This window comes from Anopheles merus, chromosome 3R, assembly GCF_017562075.2.
Source record: "Anopheles merus strain MAF chromosome 3R, AmerM5.1, whole genome shotgun sequence".
Lineage (NCBI taxonomy): Eukaryota > Metazoa > Arthropoda > Insecta > Diptera > Culicidae > Anopheles > Anopheles merus.
Window position 1 is genome coordinate 192,755 of NC_054084.1, and position 27,695 is coordinate 220,449.

Genomic DNA, 27,695 nt, shown 5'->3' on the forward strand with positions numbered 1-27,695 from the left:
TGATGTCCCTCTTCGTCGGGCTAGTGGTGTAAAGCGCTCGCACGCGCTATTGTAAAATGAGCACATATGGAAATTATGCCTTAATGCATAATACTAATGCACATTAGCGGGGTGTTCTCAGACTGCGCAACTATTGACGATGCCATTCAATTATGGTGGGAATGTGAGCCGTGTATGGTGGGAATGTGAGCCGTAATGATGAAGTAATAAAAAAAGGAAGGAATACAACTGCGAATAAAAAGGAAGGAATACATGTAGAAAAACGACTTAAAACATTGAGTTCTGGAGACATCTGTAGACTGAGCAAGGACATGCATTACACCTTGCATGTTCTTGCTCAGTCTATAGATTTTTCCAGAATTCCCAGAAAGCAGAACTTACTTTTTAAAAACCATAAATATGAACAACCACATGTACGATCCGAAACACATCCCAATCAGACTCTGGATAGAGACTGGAAATTTGTTCTGCCAATTTCTTTCTCATTTATTTTCCGCTGGGTGTATGCTGTCGGAGGGATTTTCGTTTCATTGTTCTCGTACACAAACGACGAAACGGTAATGGTGATTGATCTCCGCGCAAGAACAACGATTTTTGAAACATAAAGCGGATCGAATCGTGATCGTGAAATGTTTACATCGGAGTTAAAAATCAACGCCTTCCGGTTGCCCTGTTAGTGTAAACAGTCACGCGAATGGGCAAAAAAAGTAAGTAGCAGTAGCAGCAACGGATTATGTTATTTATGTATGTAATTTTTGGCAAACGTTTATAATGCGACACGCACCAAGCGGGGGAGATTATACGAACGTGGAATATATGTACCCAATAATCATTGATGCATCAAACCCTTGGACCCTCAATCATTGACCCTTGGAGAACGAGCTAATTAAACAAAGCGAAATCGAACACGACCGGCCGAAGGAGAACCGTTTCATGTGAAGCGAGAGAGAGAGAGAGAGAGAGAGAGAGAGAGAGAGAGAGAGAGAGAGAGCAACCAGAGTGTGTTTATAGTACATTGAAAAAAATCACACGGGAATTAAAAAAACGTTCAATACCGTTGCAGTATGAGCAGATTAATCCAAGTGGCGGAATCCGGAATATCCAAGTGGCGTAATTAATGTCACGTTTGCAAAGTGTGGAGTAGCGTCATATTATTTCCATTATTTTTGGCGTTCCATTATTTCTATGTGAAGAGTCTCTTTACTGGGCTGGGATTCCATGATCCAGTTCTAAGCATCCTTCGACTACATACAGGCATGCTAGGCCTTGTGTGGGGATGTACAAATCTGCATCGTGCATGTACTTCTGATTTTCTGGTTGTTACTTACAACTGACACAGTATCCTCAAAACCAGCACCAGCAATACTGATGCTGCTGACATACCAGACCGTCATTTTATGACAGAATCACACATATACAAAAATCCAATGAAATTTCCATCCTAGCACCGCGCAATTATTTTTGACAGACGTGTGCATGCGCATGATTTTGATGTCCCACTGCCCTGAACGAAATGGGGTGTCATGTTTTAGCATAATATGACTTCGCTCGGGGCCGTGTTGGATGAAACACATTTCGGATTCGGATCGCTTCCCCCATGTTACATACTGGGACGGACCGTGTGCACTGAGCGATTGAATGCACCGATGCAGATGACGATCCACACCGATGAAGTTGGCGCTTATAAGAAAGGCATGGTTTCTTCATCACAATGCTATGATTCAATGAATTCTCTCGTGTTTGTGTGTGTTCGTAAGAGGATCTCGCCGTCTTCTGTTGAACCCTGTGTCCCACGAACCAAGAATCCGGGTCATAGGGCCGTACACCGCTCGTTTACCGTTGTTTAGTGCACACGGCCCTGTGAGTATGTGTCGGTAATTAATGCTCACTAATGCAGCATAATTCGCACATTTGCGCCAGACACACAATGGTCTAAGTAGTACGAGTGTGTGTGTGGATGAAGCAGCAGCAAAAAAACCCAAAAGCACACACGCATGCAGACAATTCCATCGCGTGAAATGTATGAAGCATGCAGCATACCAGAGAACAATGTATGCAGAGTGAGTAGAGGGAAGTAGAAAGAAGGGAGCCCATATGCATCTGTAACATGACGACGCGCGAATGTGTGTGTGTATGTTTTTGTGTGTGAATTAAATTCACGGTCAAACAAATGAAAACTTTTTCCAAAACATTCAAACCCGTTACACCTGCTCTAGTTGTTACTAGCAAAACGCTACAAATCTGCTTTATTGCATTCTTCTTCTCTTGTTATTCTTTGGCGCAACAACCATTGTTGGTCAAAGTCTGCCCTGTACCACTAATTGGCTGGGCTATCTTATTCTTGTGATTCTAGTAATTTATTGATTATCCATTGCAGAACAGTCAGTCCTACGCATGGGGGGCAAGGTTCATACAGGCTTGAACCCAAAATGGGCATGTTGTTAAGGCATACGTATTGACGACTACACCACGGGGTCGGCCACTGCTCAGTTTAATTATTTAAATCGTCTAATAATGCGATACACACTTCGATGTATCTGAGTAGGTAACTTTCCACGGAACGACTGTTTCATGACGAATCTTTCCCCTTCCACCGTCAAAAAAAGATTCGCGAACCGCTATGCGTTTCTATGAGACTAATCTTCTATGGATTCAAAAATGGCGATTTTATATACATATACACATTACAGTCGTTGCCGCTAAATTTTGACACTAACTCACCTATTTTTGTCTCGAAAGCACCAATTTTTGACAGCGTGTCACGATTTTTATTTCGAAGGCATCAATTTTTGACAGTGCGCATCAATTTTTGCCTCAAAGGCATTAATTCTTGACTTTGAGTCAATCGCTTTATTTACAAAATTTTAAGTAATTTCTGAAACTGTGTGTTTTGAAATGATTGAAATTAAGTTAAGTAGTGAATAATTTTATTGATAGAATTTAAAATAAAACAATTTTGGAAGTTTTAATGGAGTGAAAAAATTGGCATGTATTTTCAGCTGTAAACAAAAGCTTAAGAAATTTCACAAATTTCATCTTTTTTTCTCAAGAAACAATCAACTTACACAGTTTGTGTATTTTTTATAAGATGTAAGATAACAAATAAGCCGGTCTCGTAGTACAGTCGTCAACTAGTACGACTTAACAACATGCCCGTCATGGGTTCAAGCCCCAAATGGACCGTGCTGCCATACGTAGGAGTGACTATCCTGCTATGGGGGGATCAATAAGTCAATGAAAGCCAAACCTACAAGTAGTGTGGTACAGGTACGCCTTGACCGGCAACGGTTGTTGAGCCAAAAGAAGCAGAAGAAGATAAAAAATGTTAAAAATCTGCTTAAATACTTTGTAAAATTGCCATGATTCCAACTGGAATAAAAAATGTATGACATACAGACAAAAATGGGTGTGTTAGAGTCAAAAATTGATGCGCACTGTCAAAAATTGATACGTTAGAGGCAAAAATTGATGCGCTCTGTCAAAAATTGATGCCTTAGAGCCAAAACTAGGTGGCAACGACTGTAACACTTGTTTTTACCGTATGGAAATCACTAAAATCTTGTAACAGCTGTCTGTAGTTGTTCTCATGGCACGGAAATGTATGCTATTTTTATATATTTTTGGAAACTGGAACCGCGCGTAAATCTTTTCTCGTTTATTCCCGTTCCCACATTTTCCAGTCCACCAGAGCTACCTCTAGTTTAATGGTTATAATTATCAAGAGATGAAAGACTACAAACTGCAGTGTTACGTATTAGGATGAAACAACCAACCAACCAAAACAACGCATTTTCCATGTTCAGGGCACACATCTACGTCCTAGTTGGGGGAGTATTTTTTCCTAAATTTCATTTATACTCGATTGATTCTCATCAGTAATAGAGCTACATTTTATTGCTGCAATAGGTCGCAAGCAAGCACGTGGTAAACGATTTCGAACCTCGCCCAGAACTACCCACCAGCTATTATGGGAGTGGTGGTGTTCACCGAACATAAATTGCAGACCTTTGAAACAATGGAAAAGTGCTTACGTATTTTGAGCGACGGCGAGGTAAAAAATTGAACCGGCAGAATGGAAAAAGCACATACTGCAGTGCATTATGCTGTGGTGCAAATGCTTCCCATCCCGCAAGTGGCACTTGCATAAAATCTATTACCACACGTAGCCTTAGTGTTGTACCCGTTGGCAGGCCCGGACTGAAGGATGTTTTCACCGGCCGTTCTGCGTTTCATCGGCGGGTGTTTTAGCAACAATAGCTAACGCATTGTATGTTATATCGAAGAAATCCGCGATGGTCGTTGCATATCGAGTGTGTGATAAGTTTTTAGTCAAGATTTAGACGGCAGAAGCTTTCCAATAGTGGTCTTGCACCCTTGGCGAAGCAGAGCGAAAAAAACAACTGCATAAAGACACCTTAAGTTTAACGCCGATGGTAAGCCATGGAAAACCAATTGAAACACAACAAATCTACCGGTTCATGGATTAAGGTAAAGCATAGTACATAACATCGAAATTTTGTTTTATGACTGTGTTCTTCTAGAATCTAGATCGATTAGGACCGCATGTTTGACGATTGGAAACCGATCAAAGCACTTTCGGCACCGAGTGGTTGTAAGACGGTTGGAGGTTAACATTGAGCCATGCTGTTTCCCGGTTTCTTAAACTTTGTTTTCCTCTTACTACATAAGCAACATGCTGCTACTATCGATATGTTCGAGGCGAAGCGTTTGAAATGGTTGAAGGTAAAATCGAACTTTAAATATTCACAGCGACCAAACGATGAGCTTGTTGCCGTGCTAATGTTCTTTTTTTCTCTGACTTATATTACCCTCTGAGCAAAAATGTGCTGCAACATGCAATCAATAAAAACGGGTTTTCAAAATATGATGGCGCACACACGAAAACACACGTTAGAAGTTTTCAAGCTTCCAAAATGTGACCCTCAATGTCATGCTGCAACAAGCATTAAGCTTATTTTTGGCATTGCTTTGGATTTGGAAACAGAACTTTGCTTCCGCTTCCTTAATATGGGGCACAGTATATTGAACTCTCCGGTGAGCGCACCGTTCCAATTAATAATTTGACCGTTTTGATTTTCACGCGTCTACCGATACAATCCCCTGGACCAGGGTTCTCCAATCTTTTCACTTCACGGGCCGCATTACACATAAATATCGTTTTTTTTTAAGTAAATTAAAGTCGCTTACTTTTGGCTATGAAAATGTAATTTATTAAATTGTTTAATTGTTTATTTCTCATTTAATCGATAAAAGTTATCCGTGTGAATGTTCTTAAGTCTAATCTTAGTTTAAAATAAGTAGATAGATCATCTAATAACTCGTTACGAAGGCGGTTTTTAAAGGATTGCACTGAGGTTCCAAAATCAAACGTATGACAAACTTCATGATGAAACACCCTAGTAATCGAAGCTAGAATTATATTCGAGTACCTGCTCGAAAAATGGCAAAACAAGGTGGTGTTTACATTTATCCCAAGGTGCAATAAAGGGATCTGGTGATGGAATCCAGAATCAAAGTGTATGTATTCCAAGTGATGGCCGGTCTCGTAGTACAGTCGTCAACTCGTGCGACTGAACAACTTGCCCGTCATGGGTTCAATCCCCAAATGGACCGTGCCGCCATACGTAGGACTGACTATCCTGCTATGGGGGGAAATCAATTAGTCACTGAGAGCCAAACCCACAAGTGGTGCAGGCAGGCCTTGACCGACAACGGTTGTTGAGCCAAAGAAGAAGATTCCAAGTGATCTCATAGCATATTTTTTACAACCAAATTTTAATATCACTTTTTGACAGGATTGATGAAAACTTTAGTTCAAACAAACTTTCTGGAAGCTTGACGAATACTCAAAACACTCTTAAAATCTTCATTCAGAAACACAAGCGATAACAGAGGCAGCCTTCTAAATTAATACACCTTGGGATAAGCCCACGTGTATTGTATTGTTGTTTTGTATTGTTTTTAGTAGCGTCTGATTAACGAAATATCAAACAAAATTAGATAAGAAATACACAAATAATAATATTTTTTTTAAACACGTTTTTAATGCACTAAAAATGCCTTAAAATCGTGAGTTTTTTTACCTAGCTAATGGACGGACGATAGTTATTGTTCTCCTTTTAAATCAAAATATCATTTTCTATGAGAAAATATCAACTGACTATATCAAAATCGTACAGCTTTATATTATTGAAGGTCTTTTTTAAACTTATAAAAAAACATTGAATTTATTATAAAAATAATCAAAATATTAAACTTTTAGTTTTAGTCTTTACAAAGTCATCACGGGCCACATTACAGAACTTCGAGGGTCACATGCGGCCTGCGGGCCGTAGTTTGAAGACACCTGTCATAGACAAACCTTGTATGGAACATTATGTCAATTAGGTACGGTTCCGAACCGTGCGGCGAGCCATTGAAAATAGAACAGTGCATACGTTGGCAGCATGCCGTTGAAGGTCAACTGCTAAAACACTCCATTAACAGCAGCAACAGTTCAAACAGCTTCGTCGGAAGCTCAGTATACGGAACTATTTTGGAAAACAAACTTTATCTCGGTGCGCGTCTCATATTTAGAAACTTTTTATACCATTGCGGGGGAAAACTGGTAACATCTCCGTACACTGCGGAGGAGAGACTTAAATAACACCACCACAATCTCTCTGCCCACCTGTTTCAAATGCTAGTGCCCCCGTTGATTACCACGGCAGTTGCTCCGCTACGCTTGGCGCAGAGGGAAAAACGCACAATGTTAATTAATTACCTCTCTTCTAATTACACCAGATTTCAGTCAGCCCGCACGATCGTTCACCGCCGTTTTAGCATTGGGTTGAGCTGTAGGAGTAGCCAAACAAGAGAGATCGAGACAAAACAAAAACAAAGGTTGGTCGTCCATCGGGCACGGATAAACATGGGAATTAAAACTAAGCAGACCCGGGTGCGTTATGGATGCACCGCACTGCTGCTACTCGCGCCAGCTTCACGTTACGGTTTTTATCCGCAATACAACAACTGCTTGCACTGGGGTATGAATATCGTATTCTAGGGGTATCTAACCTAGGGCAGATGCAAAAAAACAACGATAGAATTGAAGAAAATCTTTCTGAGCGGAGCACCTGAAAGCTTAGCACATGAAAAAGGGATTTGGTGGCCCTAAAAGAAGGCACCGAGGGTTTTTACTCCGTGTGTTTGATGTTATTCTTTTGGGCGAAGCAAAATATATTACCGAAAAAACCCCAAATATTTTTTTGCGAACGTTACCATATCAGCCGTTTCCAAAGGGGTGGAAATACTTCCGCCCATATGGAATAAATTACCGAAAACAATATCGAACCAAAATACGACTTCTAGAATTCCCCCTGTTGTCTAGCCCCATGCTTCGAATGACACCTTCCAGGACGACGTTGAAGAGCAGACAGGACATTCCGTCACCTTGCCTTAGACCTCTGTAAGATTCGAACGTTTCCGACGTCAAGTTCGATACTCTCACCATGCACTGTATTTCGTTCATGGTGGCCAATAAAGCTCATCGAATTCAATTTCACCTTTCCCTAGAGTGTGTGTGTGTGTCATTGGTGCAATCCAATGAATTTATTGCGTCTTTATGGGCAAGATTCCACATTTCCGACTATTAACAAGTCCCTAACATTGGCACATTTCACGGGGCCGTAGAAGAAGTTGTAGACTGCCACCTTTTTACCGAAATCCGATCTGATGTGCTGGTTGAGTGAGCGTGGAAATTGGTACACGGGATGAAAAAATATTAGTTTTCCTTCAGACAACGGTTGGTTCGGGTCCAGTTTTATTAGATTTTTTCCTTCCTACAGGCTTAGCTTCACGCTGCTAACGAGCTCCACGAACCCGAAAAATGTTGAAGGTATGAAAAAAACAATAGAAAACGTCTTCCAATCTGGCTCTTTTTACTCACCCAAGACCATGGAAAACAATTTTAATTCATTGTAGCTGATCCATTTAACAACATTCCCAGGTAGTGGTGCTGCTGACCTTATTGTCGTAACCCCAAATTGTGAAAAATACAAAAAATCTGCTAGATTCCTTGGCAAGATGCATTGGTTAAATGTCAGTTGATTAATTTTTTGAAGGCGTACTGACTGAATAGGAACTGTGATGGAATGCAGTGCAAGACACGAAACGCTTTAGGGGCGGACGTCAGGTGCGTTAAAGAAATGACCGACTCTCACTCTCTTTCTCTATCGCATCATATAGTATTGCCCCACGGTTCTTCGATTGTGGACAATAAAATCCATCGAAAGATTTGTTAGCACACTCTTCAATACCCAGAGGGGGGCCGCCAGCCGGTTCTTTTTCAGATTAAACGGCGGTGATCGGTTACGACAGAAAATTCACCGTTTTGCCGACGACGGTGACCCTACGGCCGATTACTCAATCATCAACTTTTTCCTTCGGTATCGCTTTCCACTATCACCGTTTCCTATCGACATCGGTCGTACGTGACTATTTCTTTTCTTCCTGCCTGTGTGACTTCATGCCAGGGTTAGATGTTGAACTGTTTCAGGCAGTATACAAGGGGTATACAAATACAGTATACATTTTTGTGTGTGAAATCAAAACAAAAGCAGTTTTGAAGAAAGTCTCTCATTCAGTATGGGTTTGGAAAAAGCTAGTACAATAGGTAGTAATTTGAATAAGCGATACCGGTTTCCAAGACATTTTTCTATTCCTAACCTGCTGCTCGGGGCTGTGACAAACGAACGACTCTATGAACCACATATAAATATTCGCTTGTTACGTCAAGAGTCTACGCGTGAACGTTTCAAAATCTCTATAAAAAAAAAAAAAACACAAAACAAAAAAAGCGTGAATATGCCGCTTTCGGTTCCAAACCGATACCTTCACCATATTATGTTTGACCGCCACAGTTGTTTACGGTTCCATTTCCGATCAATCGCTTCCGATAAGTAAAAGTTGCGATAGCGAGCCCGAGGATTTCATTCGTCCAAACCATTTCCATTGTATCTATCTTACGTTTCTTTCCTGTTGATACATTATTTGGACATCATCCATAAATACCACACCGAATCTACTTTTGTTTCAAGCGATGATAGCAGGTGGTGTAGAGTTAGCTCAAAGTGAGCAGCGGAGGATCGATGACGATGGCTTCTAAAAAAGAGAAAAAAGTCGAATGCATAAAACCTTTTTTCTTCTTTCCATTGCATGCGGAACATTTCGATACGAATCGGAACCGGGAACCACAAGCGTAAAGAGCGGGGATTATTCAATTTTCACACTCAACACAATTCTTCCTGTATTCCCCAGGGAGCATGAGAGACAGTACAACTGGTTATGGGAATTTTTGTGTGTTGGCCGAAAATGCTCGCTGTTGGTTACGATTGAAATATCTAACACTCCCCCTCTCCAGTTCTCAAAAAACCTGATTTGATTGTGTGATGTAAGGGACGAGTGTCTCTGGACGCATTGGAACTGAAAAGTTTCCGGACATAGATTAGACGCTTACGTAATTTGAGTGCCTGCTTCCGTCGTTGCCAATTTGGTTGGAATTTGTGTTTTACAAATTGATACATTCGGGAAATAAATACTGCTTTGCGTCCCAGAACCCTGCCTGCGTCCCAGAACAATGTTTCTATAATAATTCTATCTTTGGGAGAAATGCTCTTCTGTGTTGAGGCGAACGAAGAAACAACTCGAAGAAACAAACAAAGAACATGAATAAAAGAACCCCCCCCCCCTCCTCATAGGAAATGAAAACTAAAGCCAACTAGCTAGAGTAAACTCGTTACACACATTTTTCTGTAGCCCTTATAAATAACCCTAAATAACCCAATATCACAAGAAATAATCAATTTAAAACAACCAATTCATAGAACCACCACTAAATTATTCATCATCGATACACCATCTGACTGTACCACACTATAGGCCGAGCCATTCACACAAATATTAGCATACGCATCCGAATGCCGCATACGTGTAGCACACTTGCGCAAACAAGGTGACGTTCTAATCGGTGCATTCCGAACTTGTACTGGGCGTAGCAAAACAGATGATACTGTAGACAATTACTTGTACAGAGACCAATTGAGTGCTGTCTATGCTGGCTATGCTTACTACTCCATGGAGTTCATAAACGACCCAACTCATAATCTTGGCAAATTCATCAGGGCAATGATTCCGTTGTTATCCAATGAGTGCATTAATGTACGATATTTACCTACGGACCTTTGCCTTCGTGTGCTTTTCCCTTGTGCGGCACACGAGATCCTCCTGTCAGTCGGTGAAAGGTTATCACACATTCCAGCCATAGTCTCCGGTAGCGTTCGTAGCTCCAGTAAATGACATATCTTTGCTAACGTTCTGCTGGTCATTTACAGTATACCAACACCCCAGGTACGATTTCATCGTACCGAATGTACGATAAACATGCTACACAAGAAGCATTACGCTTTCATGTGGCATGCACTACCTTCATGGTAGGGAGAATATCTTTTCCCTACTACACCAATGCATAGATATTCATGGTGCACACTTCCGTTTAATATCTTGTGGCAGCATTCCTGTATTGTTCCACACTCTGCTTGGCACCATGGTGCGGCTTTGGTTTCGGTCAGTAGATTTTCGGTAAAGCTCATTGCACCATAATTGGCTTCGTTCCTTTGCCGCTTCTTCCGGCACACGATAGTCAAATTCAAAGATACTCCGGTCTGTGGTGAAATAACGCTGTGGAATGCACCAAACGTCCGACCGTACATTGTCCCGGTAACGAGAGCAACTTTTATCATTAGCCAAGTGGTCTTGGCTGGACGCGTGTCATGTCCACGATCATCCTCCCTTTTTGAAGTCCATTTGTCCTTGTCGAGATTAACCTTGATTTTATTCCGGTTGCAAAGACACGGCGAAAGAAGCGATACTTTTTGAGTGACTAGAAGCAGATTTCGGTGGCAATTGAGTATGTTCTGAGGGATATGTGCAAAGAGACACAAATATCCAAGGGTTTCATTAAAGTTGAACTAAATCACGCTGAAACTCTTTGTATTTTTAGGTATTGTTTTACTTTTTATTCCAACAACATTTCAAGTTATGGAACGAAAATCAACATTTCTGAGTGGCTCCAAAGCCGCCCCAGCCTTCCAGAACAAATAACTCAGCATTACCAATAAAATATTCCCCCAACCCGCCAGAGACATCCCTTCATTACGACATACACATATAGTTAATAACGATAATAAACGTAAATCCTACGAATAGCACACTCATACTCACACCTACAATGTTTCCTTCCAAAATGTTCCCCATAAACATTCCGACAGGTCCTACACGTCGATGCTTCCGGTATGTTCGAGGCACAGAAAGCGGTCTGCTGCTTGTGCCAGAACCTGTTTGACAAACCCAACGCATCCAAAGTAACGTGATAGTTTCCTTGCCTCACTGCCGAAAGTCGGGGGTGGTCATAAATGGTCATATTATTTTTTTCTTTGGCACAACAACCGCTGTCGGTCAAGGCCTGCCTGTACCCACTACTAGCGAAGTGAGCTTGGCGTTCAGTGACTTATTGTTACCATAGCAGGATAGTAAGTCCTACGTATGGGGGCACGGTTTATTCGGGACTTGAACCCATGACGGGCATGTTCTTACGTCGTACGAGTTGACGACTGCACCACCGACCGGCGGTCATAAAAACATCGACAATAAATATCTAACCAAGTACCGTCCAAACCACCCCCCCCCCCCCCTACTCCCCCTGTACTCCCCCGAGTCCAACTCCGATGGTTTCCGGATCCGGATCGATCCTACTCTGGAAAAAAATGTATTTACCCATCACTACTCCCGATACAACCGAACAGCTCGCGATATGGTAGTGTATCTAGTACCGTTGGGAGTTATGTGGAAGAGGAAAAAGTATGCTGTTTTTCCCAGTCTCATGCAAACACACGCACACCTTATCGGACGCATAGGTGCGATGAGCCTGAAGGGTGGCAACACTTGACCTGCTTCCGGTATCGGTCGCCCAAGGGCAGCATCACGTACACGACACGTACCAATCAGACCACCCGTCAGCGAGCACCCGTCGGGGTAATCTGTGGCTGTGGTAAAATGGTTTATTATATGCTAATTTATCGAAACTCCCACGAAATCGACACGTAGAGCAAGCAAAAGGAATGGATAAACGGAACCGAGTTCGAGCTTTATATAACAACACGCCGCTGGTAAAAGTCGGTCAGGTCAATTCCCGACTTCTAGATTATCCCAGACTGGCAGGGGATATAAGCCCAGCCCATACACCTGGTTAGCACAGGCGTAAGAAAAGTGCGCCGTTCCGGAAACTGACGGTGGCTGACGGTTGCAACCTCGAGACAAGATTGCAGGCCAACTACGCTACACGGTTTACTCCCGCTTTGTGTGCGATTCGGTGCATTGCTATTTATTAGCGTTTTGCCGATCCCCTGGAAGAGCTTGGGGGGAGGGGGGGAGCTGGAGGGAAGGCATACACACTGGGAACTATGTCATTGTGGCACATTGTTTTGCGGTCAAATAAAGTGAGAATAGTGATGGTGCGGATCGAGTGTGGCGGGTCGGTCATTCGGTAGGCTTATTCTTGTGCAGAGGGAACGCAGCCAATACACATCGTCGTGCCGGAAATCGGGTAAATTAGAACCGTGTGGTCGAATGTCAACTCACAAAATGTGTCAGTCTTGTTTGGGTTTGATGTCCATTTCAGCTGGGAATGGGGGTGGAAGAAGAACGGAGATATACGCCATACTCGATTTCTTTATAAGCTATTTTCTCATATAAAAAAAAACTAATTTATTTATTTATTTATTTATTTATTTATAATTATACGAAAAGTAGCTATAATTTCACTGAAAATCTCGAAATTCAATATACGCTAATATTCGAGATACGCTATTGCCACCGGTCCGCATTAATAGCGTATATCGGAGAATACCTCTTCTATCGCGGCCTGATAAGAAGATAGAAATGGTTGATAAGAGCCTTGACATGATTCATGCTTTTTTGTGCGAGTTTGGTCTGCATCATAGCAACGTCATTCAGTATGGCACTACGTCTTTTGTGGATGGAGAGTTAAGCAAGTCATGGTGCAGTATAGCCGGTTTGTGTCTGCGTGTTGCGTTGGACACGTGGGGAATGGGAAGGCATATCAATCAATGCTAATGTGGTACAAGAATTATTCACGAACGAAGTATCTTTTCCATTAGTGTGCATTATTAGGACAGATTGGATGGACCGATCAGAAGCATGATATCATATGTTCAAACCACTAGACGCTGGGCCATAACAAGGATAATGAACATTTAGAAGTTGTCCGTGCGAATCGGTACCAGATGAGAAGATGGAAAGTGGCTGATTAGATAAAATTAGAATAGAAAGAAAGCTAATCACGTTTAATCTAATACTCTAAGTTAATCTGTTTTGCCTACTAAATCCGAATATCATCCAACCGACCTCAAAAAAAAAAAAAACTTTTTCTCGGATGTCACATTGTAAAAATCAGTGCACTGGTATTCAGGATGTGATTATGACCCAAACAAAGACATGAAAACATAGTATTCTCAATGCCAGTAATAAAATAAATGTTATAATGAAATACATACAGCACAAAGAGACATCCTCTAACACTGATACCACACTTACCCATTCTCACGTGCAATTTCTGGCATGCGATGGTAGCCAATTAATCGGTGGCTATATTTTTTCATTACTTTTTCTCTTCTGCCTCCCAAGATGCACTTACATGCTTCTCCATTGAAAATCTGTGCAAATAAAACTCTCACCAACTAGAAGTACCACAAGCCGTTTGTTGAATTATTAAAAATGTACCCTTTGCTGTCTCACTGCTACAAACCTACAAGAAGGTACAAACCTTCTTTGTCTTCTTGTTGGGAGTTTACTGTTCCTTCCTTGCTGAAGCTTCATAGCGTTTACCATTCGGTATCTTACCTGCTGCCAATCAGTGATACCAATGCGGGAAGCAGGACAAAGTTCTCGTCGCTGCGCGGGATAAAGTGTGCTAATTACATTTTAGTACACCGACAATATCTGATATTCGCCTTATCGAAGTTGTGTGCTCTCCTACCGCCACTGACTGTTCGTGTACTTTCGCTGAAATGTACTGCATTAAACTTCAGCTACGGTCTGGCGCATGAATTTAATTACACTTCTATTACAGATTGTTTGCGGAAAAACCGTCGAAGAGGATCTCTCCAAGAGGATAGAGAAGGAGAGAATCTAAACGTGTCGTTTACACTGTTGTAATCCCTCCTAAAGGCAACGGAGAAAGCAAATCTCAACTGCAAATGCTCTCCTCGCGCGGACTATCAATGTTCGATCTTATTCCTGTAGTTTTATGCTGGAACAGCGCGATACAGGGTTTTCCGAGTCAATTTCCAATGTCTACAACATTGATTGCGAGATGTTTTTCAACCGTTGTCAAATGTTGTACTTACATTACAATAATGTTTCAGTTCTTCCACATGATTTTCAACACGTCTCTCGAGGGATGGGGGTCGTAGTTTGGAGACCCTTGCCTTAGAGGCAAAAATTGATGCGCACTGTCAAACATCGATGCCTTAGAGCCAAAATTTGGTGGCAACGACTGTACTCCAAAACCCGGTTACATGATATTAATTTTCAAGATCGAATATCATCGAATGTCATAGAATTTGGCTTCACGACGCGACGCTATTTGGCGGGATGTCTAGTTGCACGCGTACAGGACAGCGAGGGGAAATAAGACAGCTTGTGCGATGCTGCAACGACAGCTATCCCCCGCTCGAGGGCACTTAGGAGACACACACCGCCCAATTGACTTCGCGGTGGGCAACGCAATTTGGTCACGTGTTGTTATTTTTTTTTCCTTTCTCACCAAATTACCATATTTTGGCGTTATTAATTTTACCACATCGAAATGTAAGGTGCGGTAAGGTTTTGAAGCCCTCGGGCCTTTTATTGGACGCAGTATCGGTGCGTGACGCGGAACTCTCCATTCCTCATTTCTCTGTTTTTATGGCTATAAAACTAAGTCGATTCCTTTTCATTTTTCAATTGTTTCCCGAAATATCACGAGTTCCGTTTGCGGTTGGCGCGCAAGACAAGACTCAAAACTTTCCAAAAAAACACCACCTAGGAGTACCCTTTAAGATAAGTAAGTAAATAAGGAGTACCCTTTAAGAAACGCAAGAAAAGAAATAGCAAAATTTCACGATGATGATTTGAAGTCTTCCTTGCAGAGCAAAAGTTTAGATTTTTCATTGACAACAGACGCAAACGAAGACGGAGTCGCTTGACAAATTCCCTTTTGCACAACATAGGGCTACTTTATTGCCGGTTTGGTTGACCCAACCCCTGTCACAAAGTTGCCTTTTTTGTAAGCCAATCTTCAAAAGCTCAAGTGAAGCCATTTTCTTCGTGGATCCTTCACGGCTTTTGTTACGGTTTGAAGGAAGTGACAACATCTCCAAGCTACATGAGTTTCCACTCGAAGGTGTGACTTAAGTTTTCGACAGCAAGTATCGCAACATAACTTTATCTATTGCTGTTGGTAAGCAACACATCTTTAAACAAACACATCATGATCACTAGCAGGATACGTGCTGTACGGAAGTTTGGAAATTAAGCTTTGAAGTGCTTCAATTTCTGTTAGTGGACGTTATCTCGCCCGGAAAATGATTTTAATTTGCAGACAACGTTTCACGCTGCACTTGTGCGCCTAAAAACGACGAGCAATGTATCTTAATAAAGAGCGCGATATATGTACCGGTTTTGCTGCGATGTTTTTTCAGTCTTTCTCTTGGGACTGAGAGCCTTGTATTGGATATACTCTCCAGGCGTTATTCAAGTACCATCCGCCTGTTTCGGATGGCAAATAAAATACACACGAAACAAATAGAGAAGCGTTAGCGTACGTGACTAATAGATGACACTTCAAAATAGCATCGCTATACATACTCTCTCTCTCTCTCTTTCTCTCTCTCTCTCTCTCTCTCCCTCTCTCTCTCGTTTTTTAGTTGCTCGCTAAATTATTGGCTATGCGTGGAAAACTATATCCGGAAGCAGGAAAAAAAGTTCCCAAAATTGGTGGCACAATGTGTGTGAGGTGCTTTTATTTAAATGTATTGAGCTAAACAAACCGTAACAGTTGTACATACGCATTCATTAAAACATGATAAAATAGGTGCAATCTATTAGTAATAACATACCATAAATCTCATACCGACTTAATGTCTCTTATTAGGCCGTTCTTCACGAACCGTGTTTTAAATTTAGATTCATTAAAGCACAATAAGGTTATCAGTCAATCACAAAAAAATCCATTAACACTTCTTTGGATATTGTCTGTACTAAACGGAGAAACCACGCACGAACGGGAAACGACAATAGGAAAAAATAACCAAACTGTACACTTATGCGTCCCCAGCCTTCCCTACCAGCACGTATCGCACTGAATGCCACATTCTGTCGTTTGCGCGTAAGTAGTTGAATTGCATTTCCATTTTCAACCGAAGCGTAGACAAACAGACTAGACTAAACCGAGAACCCGGTTTATGCCAGTCAGAGCAACCGACTGCACACTGAGACTGTAGCAGCAGCTTCCGTTCACTGCAGGACGTTTGTCTGCTTCCAGTAGCATGCACACGGCGCTGACAGTAAGTGAACAAATAGAAAATAGTCAGAATCAACCAACCGGTCACACCAACCCATCGAGTGTCCAACCCCACAGGAGAGATCGACATGAGTGGCTTCGATTTGCGTAGGATGTGGTCTCGCTGGGAACGTGCTTTTACTTTCCTCGGCTACCATTATCAGCCGGTAGTGACTGTTATACATTATTTACCCGATTTTTCTCTCTTTCGTTCATGAATTCCAGATAAGTTACTTTACCACTCCTTGTTACACCATCTTACAGGCCTCCTGGGGTGCAATCTTACCACAGATGTTGGCCCACCGGAGAGACATTGATTTAATTAACTTATCCCACACTTTCACTCGTCCTGCTCTCACACATGCGCCTTCCGCTAATATAGCGTTTTTGTGCTTAGTTACCTTGCATTAAGGATTGTTGTTCCGTTTTCCAGACACCCAGACCGATTCAGCGCTTTCATAGAAGCCACGATTTCTGGACAGTCTACGCTAAACATTTCGTGGTCATGTTTGCAATCAATTTTGACTTACATCAGCGTATACTTACAACAGCTCATCGAACTTTATCAGAGCCTTTTAGAATTCGTGCTAAGCGCTCATTTGTCGTATGCAAATAAATGGTAAAACCAACTCAACGAACACAAACGATCTCCAAACCAATGCCTGTCTGTTGAGACTAGAGACTTTGGAATCGAACGCACCCGTACGGGGAGTACCTTTTGCGAAAGATCTTTCATCTTCACGTTAATGTAACTGATTCTCTATGTGTGCTAAGGAGATGCTACAGGCTATGGCAATTGAATTTGTCTGATATGATACGCCAGGCTACATTATTAACATACTCCTGCAGTGCATAGATAGTTGTAAATGTACTCTACCCACTCTCCATGAACAGTGACATAGGGGGTTCTGCAAGGAAATATCTTATCCAATCGCGATACCCTTTTATAGGACCGTACTGGCGTTTACGACACAGACCAGCCTTTTACAGCAAGCTTGGAGGAGCATGGAATTCAATTTTCCTTACGACTGAATGGACTCCCACTGATGGGACAGGCTGCATTAGACCAAACTCTACGCCGAGCGCGAGATGGTTAGGCTGTAACCTCTCTCCGTTAATTAATGATAAATGAACATTTGTTTAGTTCATCATATGTGTGTATGTACGGTGGCAGCACCGAGCAGAACACAGAGTGGTAATGACATTAATGCTAACTTTTAATTTACTCCAATGTGGGACAAATAATGTATTGCAATGGCTAGGGCAATTTAAAGTATATCTTTTAATATGATTAAAACATAAATGTACACAAACTAACCTATGAAATTCGGAGTTTTGAAACTTTAGTTATGCTCCTGTGTCTTAACGATTAAATCACTTAAATTTACTTTTCTGATTTAATAAACCTAAAATTCTACGGTTTTATTCACTAAACAAGAATTTATCAAAAGGATCAGGAGGATCAGAACTCACCAAGCAACCAATATTTGTTGTCGTTATTAAAACGTGTTTCCGAAAGAGTATGTTGATTAGAAATCGTCCGCTATTACATCCTTCCCCATAACCACATGATCCTCCGCGAAAACAAGGGAAACTACACACTGCCGTCCCTATCGTCCCCGGATGGCAGTACCCGGCATGATGGATGAAAATCATTCGTCATGTGAAAGCAATTCCTCTGCCAAAGGACCCGTTAGTATACATAATGACACGTTGCGAAAGCAGCAAAAAGCGCCCGGACTGCACTATAGTACCCTGAACTCGCTTCAAAATTGTGTTTCATGGCACGAGTGCCAAACACAAAACAATATATCCAGCGTAGGAGACGGGGATGGGGTTTCAACATCATGAACTTAAATGATGATGTAAAAGCGTCACAGGAGTAACAGGATGTTTCCCCGTGTACCGTGGATGTGTACCAAGCGCTTCTTTTATTCTTTGTTAATTTTCCTTGGAATGCTTCAATGCGGTCTCCAAGAGAGGAATAATTTGCGGTTGATGACTTAAAGGTACTGCTGTGGATAGTTGACTCTACCGTGTGCGGTTGGTTGAAAGCTTCCCGTCAGCATCACTAGAATACCGAAGTACAATGGCTAGACCAGTGCGCCAGTGGATGAGTTGCTCGTTGTTTTTTCTGACATCGTTTGCAATCCCCGGGTTGGTAGTAACCATATCAAACCGCATTATTTGTCCGCGAGACAAGATGGGTTGTTGGTGTCCCAGTTTCAGGTGATTAATCATTTCACTTTTCATATCGTTCACCCCTTTTCTGGTTCGCGCTGGACGGTAAACAACATACGCTTCACGTAATTTCGGTATCCTTTTAACGAAGGATAATCGTCCAGTGATGTCTGTTCTGTTTGCGTGGGATAAAGTCTTTTTTACTTTGTTTTACTTCGTTTATGCTCTCCGTTTCAGCGAAATGATGCAAAACAAATGTTTTCCTTTCCAGCTCGTTGGAGTGGTACATTTTGTAGCAGGCTATGTGAACGAGCAACTGCAAAGTATCGCAAACTGTTAGCTGTTAGCTAAAGCTGCATTTATTTTTTCCCCTTTGTCATAAAGAACCCATCTGTTTGATTAAAGGGAACTGAATAACAGAACTGAATACTCAGCTTAACAGAACTGAATACTGAGTTGAGATTGCAAAATGCTAGGATCCGGCCAATCAAAAATGTTTCTTTACCTAGGTGACATGTGGTATTGAAGAGAGTTTAGTGTACTTTATGAAGGTACCAGCAACGCTTGCAGGAGAAAGAAATTTATCTAATCGAAGTTGTAGTCTACCTTCCCACCTCCATAGGCTATCTTCATAACATAAACAAACTGCTGACGCTTAATACGAGGAAAAAGAGTGAAATTGAGCTCGCGTAGGGGGTTCTTCTCAGTTAACCAACAGTCCAACGGTATCATTAAACGTTAACATTCATGGCTGTACATTTTCGAAAATATTTACGCTAATGGTTGGCAAACTTCGTTTCAATTATTTGTTTCGATAGAGGAATCATTTTTGAAAAAAGTATTGAGAAACCTGAATCATACCATAATAATAAACTTAGCAGAGGAGAGACTTGATGTTACTTGATGTTACCAACATACGATGTTATGCTTTATCAAATGTTTATCGAATAAATCACTGCCCAGAAGCACTCAATTCTAGCACATTTTTCGCAAACCTCCTACAAATACATACTCATACGCGTAGCACACCGATAGAACCACACTGTTAAAGCCTTATCTTTAGTCTATCGCTATCACAAACACAGCTCTTGCTAGTTTGCAAACAGCGCAAACAGTGACAGACCGTACTCACCGACGTACGTTCGTCGGAAGTTGCAGTTTGATTTGTGAGCCTGTCGAAATGGTGCACGTAATTGCGTGAAGTGGGCAATCGACTATTGATGTGATTTCAAGTAAAAGAGTGTTGCCGGGAGGAGGAATGAAAATGAAAAAACTTGTTCCAAAACTACCGCCTGTGAATGAGAGAAAATTCATTACACATAGATTTTTTTTATTCAGGAGAGATTAGACATAGATAACTTCTTGCAAATAGAATCTAATGCTAATCTTTTCATTTTCTTGTTCTTTTTTTCATTGACACAGATGACACACCTCCAGCGGCACCGGTTGGAGTCAGTGAGTGACCATAGTGGCCCATCCAGCTCGTCCAGCAAATCAGATAGCTCGGACGGTTCCGTCTCGGAGATCTGTGAGGTAATGCAGGACTGGTCCCTGGACGGTAGTGACCCCCACTCACATCCGATGCAGCTGCACCATCCCAACAACCATCAGCACCACCTTCTCCATAATCCGCATCACCATCATCACCATCATCATCACAACCATCATCGCCATCAGCCACACCACCGTACTTCGATTCTTTCGACTCACGACCATCTCCAACAGTCACAGGAGCAGCAGCAGCAGCAGCATCAACAACAGCAACATATGGGCGGAATGATTTCGCCCAACTCGAGCTACACGCATGAGGACGTGGACGAGCAGGATGACGATCTCGAGTACACCAAACACGACCTCATCAGTCTGGACAACGGCGTCATCACCGACTACGAACGGGCCCAGGTCGAGAGCTTCTTCAGCGGACTCGGCACTGAGGTGAGTTTGAGGGCGTCGATAAATCAATTGGAGTGTGGCCGGAGAGTGTATGATGATGTCAGCACCGTCGGTCGAAGTCGAGGTAATAATTGCAGCAAATGTGCAAATATGCAGACACAAACTCAATTGATGGTGCTGATTGCAAGGATAGACAGAATTTACGTCATGAGTGCATTTGAGGAATCGATGGATTCTTTGTTTAACCTTCGTATCAATAACGAAAACTGCACCTTTACTTCTATGGTATACTCGTATAGGCCATACATTTATACGGAAATTAACATATTCATTATGTAACTTTTAAACTTATTTTATGTTTCTATAACAACAATATTTCCATAAGCAATACGACAAAGCCTCCCCCTAATAAACATAACAATACTTGTTTTATGTTATAACTTCATAGTTTTATGGTTGTATAGTTTTTTTAACTTTAACATAATTAAAACACTGATTTCTTTATCAGTGTTTCAAAACATGTTTTTCTAGGCATTCTGAAAATTTTGGAACGATTCGATTTTCCAAAAAAAAAAAATAATAATTTTAAAATTAATGACCACAACATACCCGGCTAGGTGCTTACAGAATTGAACGTTAATGCACACATCTTCGTATACTTGCCAGCTCCGGCATTCTTGCATGAAGCGTGTTGCTATGAAGTTGCTTGATTTCCACCCATGCTGTAAAATGTTTATCCTCCGTGGAATGGGCTGAAGTAGATGAGATAGTTGAGTTGATTTTTTTTTCTGGGGCTAGCAGTCCACTTGAAATACACTATGGAATATTCACGCTTTCTGCAACACCAATGACTGTCGTTCGAGCAGATTTTAAGCCCAGAATGCTGATGTGTTTACAGTACAAAAGAGCATATCACCCTTAAAGTAGTTTGTTATCTTCAGCTTTTGCACCATTGCACGTATGCCGGTGTGCTTATCGCTGTAGCCGTAAGCGTAGTCTCCAGAAGGAGCGGTGTGCGGTTAGTAAAAGTTGTCAACAAACAATTGCCCCCTTTTGGCATGGCCGTTGGCGAACACACAGAGATAAACAATAGTGAGTCATTAGTGTAACGCGTTCGTCCAACACGCCACTCTTCAGAAGGTGGATCCATACGGGAAGGCGTGTTTAATTTTCTCAGACGGCGGCAAAATTTGTGTCAATTATGATTGCCACATCATGAGTCAGTGTCGTTTTGTTGTTGGAAACCGGGTGAATCCGGGTCACGTGTTTCCGGAAGACTATGGACGTGGGGCAATTTCGAACAAGAATAGAGCGTGTCTGTCAGCTACAACACAGCAACGCATCAACATAAAATGAAATGAAAAGAAAAAAAACTCAAGCATCAAGTGTCCAAATTTTAGTGTCACGAACTACCAACTCTGCTGATGGAAGTTTGACAAGCGGAAGTCACATACACGTCCTGGAATTCCTAATCACTTGAGAGGTCACGGAAAAATTAACGCACGCACCTACTCAAATTTCTGTAACACAAGCAAAGTCATGGACAACGTGTTTTTCCACTAAAAAAGGACCCATATCATCGTTATCCCCCCGACCGGGAAAAGGGGAGATAGGTGATCAACCACGTGCACGTTACGGATACATGATCTAGGTTTCAACCTTTACGCAAAGCTCAAGGAGAAATGTTGGAGAGTCAGCAAAAAGTTCGACCACTTTGATATTCCCTCTGTTGCCGCTGCTACAACACATCGTTTACATCAATGATTGGGTGCGGTGCTTTGCTTTTTTCACCGTTTCCTCCGATTAGCACCAGTTTGTTACTGTTGTGTTGTATGCTATACTTTTTTATGACGCTTACACTTGCCCCCATGCTGAGAGAAGCACAAAAGAATGAACCAAGAGAGACGCAAAACCAGGCCAATATACCATGGTACTCGTGCTTTCTCTCTGCCAACCACCAAACCCCTCCCTCCTCCCCACAATCCCTCCATCTTCAATACATGAGAATGCCGGAAAGCACAACAAGAAAACCCCATTCGGAACAGACAGGAGGAAAAACAACGATCCTAGAGAGGTTGTCAAACAGTGCCGTTCCACACACAGAAACATATTAAAACGCCCCCCCTTCATCGGACGATCCCTCTGGAGAACAACAAATAAAAGGGGATTTTACATCTTAAATCGAAAAGTTATCATCTGTTAATGATGATTTGTGACTTTAAAGCATTTTTGCTGGCGGCTGACGTAGGACCAAAGTGGCGTTTTTTTAGACCTTCTCCACCAAACTTTGCTTTTCAGCGTCAATTATGATCAATAGAGTATGAAGGTGCTTGGAGAAGATGGTACGATGCATTAAGACTACAAAAAACAGTACGCGGCAAAGACCTCTCAGTAGCAGGGGCACGGCAGATAACCGATAGCCTGAAGATGATCGCTGATTGCGGCAAGATACGTACGTTCACAAGCCATATCTTTCTTCGCGAATCTTTCTCCTTCCACCAGAAATAAGTGTCAAAAAAGATTCGCCATTTTTTGCGTTCACATACCACGAATCTTCGCTGGATATAATAATTGTTATTTAACAAAAACATTCGTAAACACGGGTTCTTGTTGTAAGAAATGCACAATAACAACAATTAGAGCACTAGGGCTTGGAAGCGATCAAAAATATATGTTAAAACACGATATTTCCCTCGGCCTATCATAAGATTCCAAGCAACTATTTTTGTTATCCATCCGGTGATGGATAGCATGGATTGCCCGAAAAAGATTCGCCACAGGCTGCCAGAATATGCTGTGTGAGAAAGCGGCTATAGGGAAAGCTTCAAATTTGCACCACACAAAGACAATAGCGATTCGCAAAACGGTAAAATCAAAGAAGAAAAGGGACACTGATTTTACACAACCCCTTGGGGGACCAATTAACAGCTGGATTATAGTTTTGCGGAATCATCACATACACCAGAGATAAAGATGAAGGTAAAGGTTTAAAGGTGCCCAGTTGTGACCCTTTTTAGTAGGTTGATTATATCGCTTATTACAACATAAACTTTGGCACTAAGCTGACTTACTAAACAAAAGCTAAGATCAGACAAACTCTTAACAATGTGCTCATTTTTAATTGATCACCATAAAAGCAGACGAAGGAGTAATAAATTTATTACAGTTTTTAGTCAACGCTGTAATAAAACCGCTCGATTACGCAAAACATAGGGTTGGAAAGAAAACATAGCTGCGAACCAACTAACTAAAGAACCATAACAATTTCAACAAACAAAACCCAAAAAACTTCTTGCGCCTTTACCAGGGTCTGTTCCGTTTTTTGGATCGCAACAGAATATGCGCTTTATTAGCATCGAAAAGCCACACAATGTTCATACGAGCAGTAGAGCGACAGAGAAAATTTACTGTAGAGATATAACGTTCCCGGAGGCTGCGTGTACTACACCGTAAAAGCATCCGGAAAACGTCTAAATCACTCACTCACACACACCCATTCGACGAGGTTGTTCTTTGACCATGTGGTGGGAGGCATAAGGTACAAATAAAGTACCATAAAAAAGGACAAAATGAGCAAACTTTATCAAACACATTTTGCATAAACTTTTCGTCGGGTACCTTATGGGGAAATCGTCCTTACTTCAGCAAAGTTTAACCCCAGCAGATAGCTGTTTGTTTGCTGGCTGTAAAAGAAACGCACAAGATACCACTCCATCATGCTTGAACATTTCCAATCGTTTGTCGTTCAAGTTTGCAGGAATATGAAAAAAGTTAAAAGACACGTATCAAGCAACTTGTGGAGGAATGTACTCGCAAAAGAATCTCCCGATCTTTGAAACCCTTCCTTTAGCAACAGAGATATGAGCTCTAGTCTGTATCCACTATTGACATATACTGCTGCGGTGCCATTCGAAACGGATAACCCACGCCGTCGATCTACATAAATTGCCAATAAAATCCTAAACACGAACTACAGCTTCATATGCCTCATGTGGTTGAAGGATGAATAATAATTTGCAAACATTTTACCCCAACAACAACCGGCGATTGGCCTAAACATGATCCTTTTGTTCACATGTTATCCTTTGCTTCCTTTTTTTCATCACAGGTGTACGTTAGTTCATCGTTGGCCAATCTGTACGAGCGATTAGGTAAGGAGGACTGGCGCTTGGTGTTTACTGGCATTCCTGTGCTGCTACACGACAAGGGCAGCACACGGTCACGCTGCACACCGAGGGTGTCGTTCGTTTTAGCCGAACGTGGTACGTGCTTTGCCCTCTGGAAGGACACCATCGACAACCTGTCCGACTATAAGGTGGCAGCGGCAGCCTTCCACACGATGTGTCTATCAGCAGGTATGATATTTCGCGGCACCATTGCGCCTCTCAATCGCTTGTACTGATAGCGTACTTTTCTCGCCCATTCAGATCATCGAAAAGTGATCGGTTTCAGCTTCGACTCAAATCAGGCCGCCCGTGAAATGTGGGTGCGGGTGGAGGAGTTGACCAGCAATCCGGAAAACATTGCCCTGTCGGCGCCGGGCAGAAAACGCAAAACCCAGAAGCGCGCCAAACCGATCGTGCTGCCACCGAAATCACAAATCTCGCAACCGTGCCAGTTCAATCACGTTACCAGCGTTACGACCAGTGACACGCAGCGTTACTTCAGTCTGCAGGCATTCGTTTCCGCTCCGGTCAAGCATCGCAGTCCATAAAGCAGCTGAATGGTGAGACAGAACACAGTTTGGGAAAAAGCAAGCTGAACGATCCTTTGAGCCGATACTCGAAATGAATGACGTAACACACGTAATGAATTCGAAACCTGATCTAAGACACGAACAGTAAATGTGAACCCGATCAGCATCAACAGAAAGTAGGAGTTTATTTTCAAACTCACACATATTCAAGCCATTTTATTTTCCGTTCCTCAACACTTATCTTCATGCGTTTAACAACCTCTAGGAACGGAGTGCAATCAAAGATATAGATTTTTACCCTGTATACACAATCGTGTCTAATAAGCATAAGTAGCGCGATTGTATGACATTCAATTACATCTCAATAGTTTCCATCTTTTCCAAGAAAATAAATAAAACATCGTGTAGAGAGATAGGGTAAAAAAAAACATTTCCTAATCAAAACTTAAGCAACTCTCTTCCCTCAAATACCATTTAGGTTATTTATTAAATTATCGATGGTTTTATCTATACTAGACGTTAGATTCACACCTCTTTATGTAACACACGAATGAATACACAAACACCCGTATACATAGTTCAACAGCTGCAAAGCTTTTGGAATAATATAGCGCCAGTGCTAAAATAGAAAAACACAACTAGACTGGAGTGCCACATTTCGTAGATGCTTAAGAACAGGTTAGATTTAAGGAATTGCACCTCGAATAGGAATGGTTGCTGCATGGAAAATAGGTACAGCAACTATCATCGTATACGTCAGTGTCGGATTGAAAGATTGATCAGTTGAATAAAAATGTATGTCTGTGATAAACGAAACTAAAACACACGAGACATCATCGTACAATATGAGCGCTGGTCGAAACGATCAGTAGAAAATGAGGGGGGGGGGGGGGTTGAGGGGTGATTAGAATGAACAATGATGAGCAAATTGACAAAATGTTAGCTGTTTTATAAGTTAGATGCAATATATCATTTCCCATCATCAGTTCAAATATAAACTCTTCTCAAACACACATTAAACTAGCTGATACTTTCGCTCCTTGCCACAGCGTCGATCCCACTTGAAGGAATAATGTTGAGTGTACAATCGGCGTTGTGTTTGATTATTTAGTTCCCATCCAAGCAGTCCAACAGAAAAGTCAAGCGTATACAGGTATTCCCCAATATACGCCATACTCGATATACGCGATTTCGCTATACGCTATATTCTAAATTTGACAGTTCTTTCAGAAAATTGTACTAATTTGGCACATACAAAATACAAATCAAATAAAAAATAAATTCTCTTTTGGTCGAATTTGAAATACCAAAGTTTCAAAAGGTATAAAATTGTAATCTTCTGTTAAAATCAGATCAAATATCTAAATTAGTGGCCAAAAACCTCCCACTTCTAGCAAAATTATACGAAATTTACCTATGATTTGACTGAAAATCTCGAAATTCGACATACGCTAATATTCAAAAAACGCTATTGCCTTCGCTATTCCGCATAATTAGCGTATCTCGGGGAATACCTGTACTGACTACCGTCTTTAATAACAATAATGTTTTTAAAAATAATTTGTACACAAAGAAGACGTTTAGAGGATGAACTTGACATGAACTCTCCCAACATCAAAACGATCTGAAAATAAAAAACTTAAATTTTATCAAACGACTGATTGTGCATTTTTTAGTTAAAGGGCTGCTATCTTTCGTCAAAAACGTGATATACAGCCACTTTCCCAAACTCGATCGAAACAAGACGAGTGGTTACCTTGGATGGTTTTAAAACATTTTTGCATATTGTGCGCATTACTGTGTCGGACACTCATGTAATAAAGTAAAGAAAGCGTCTCATAATTTTGGGACACTTTTTTGACTCTGTCTTCCGAAAAAAAAGCCAAGAAAGTGTCCCAAAACTATTATAACTCCTGAGATATTATAGACATTAGTTCATATTCAGGTTGAATATCAACTTGAACATGAGTTATTTCATCACTAGAGTTGCAATTGAAGTTTGTATAATGAGATTGAAACAATATATAGTAGGTGACCGCTAACTGGATGTGTTTTAACTGGAGTGCTTTTTAACTGGAGGTTCGCTAACTGGAGTGATTCTCAGTTAACGAACACTTAAACGTCAAAACATGAAACATCCGGAATCTCACGAAGAGAAATTTGTTGCAAATGTGCATTTTTCAAACAAATTTAGGTTTCTTTTGCCTACGTTTGCCATTAATTTATGTTATAAATATTTTATATCAA

General features: G+C 41.4%; 1 protein-coding gene across 12 annotated transcripts in view; it reads left to right on the plus strand.

The window, feature by feature from the left end:
- The window catches only part of LOC121596904, a 58,060-nt gene extending 30,958 nt beyond the window's left edge, over positions 1-27,102 (plus strand). For 9 of the 12 annotated variants that reach the window (XM_041922285.1, XM_041922282.1, XM_041922286.1 and 6 more), the window contains 3 exons: positions 20,282-20,794; positions 24,861-25,107; positions 25,180-27,102. In XM_041922285.1, coding sequence (XP_041778219.1) covers positions 20,282-20,794; positions 24,861-25,107; positions 25,180-25,466 — 1,047 coding nt within the window. In that variant the 3' untranslated portion in view covers positions 25,467-27,102. Of the gene's footprint in view, positions 1-19,979; positions 20,154-20,281; positions 20,795-24,860; positions 25,108-25,179 lie in introns of those variants that run through there. The other 3 variants (XM_041922281.1, XM_041922292.1, XM_041922293.1) reach the window with 3 other exon arrangements.
- Positions 27,103-27,695: the final 593 nt, after the last annotated feature.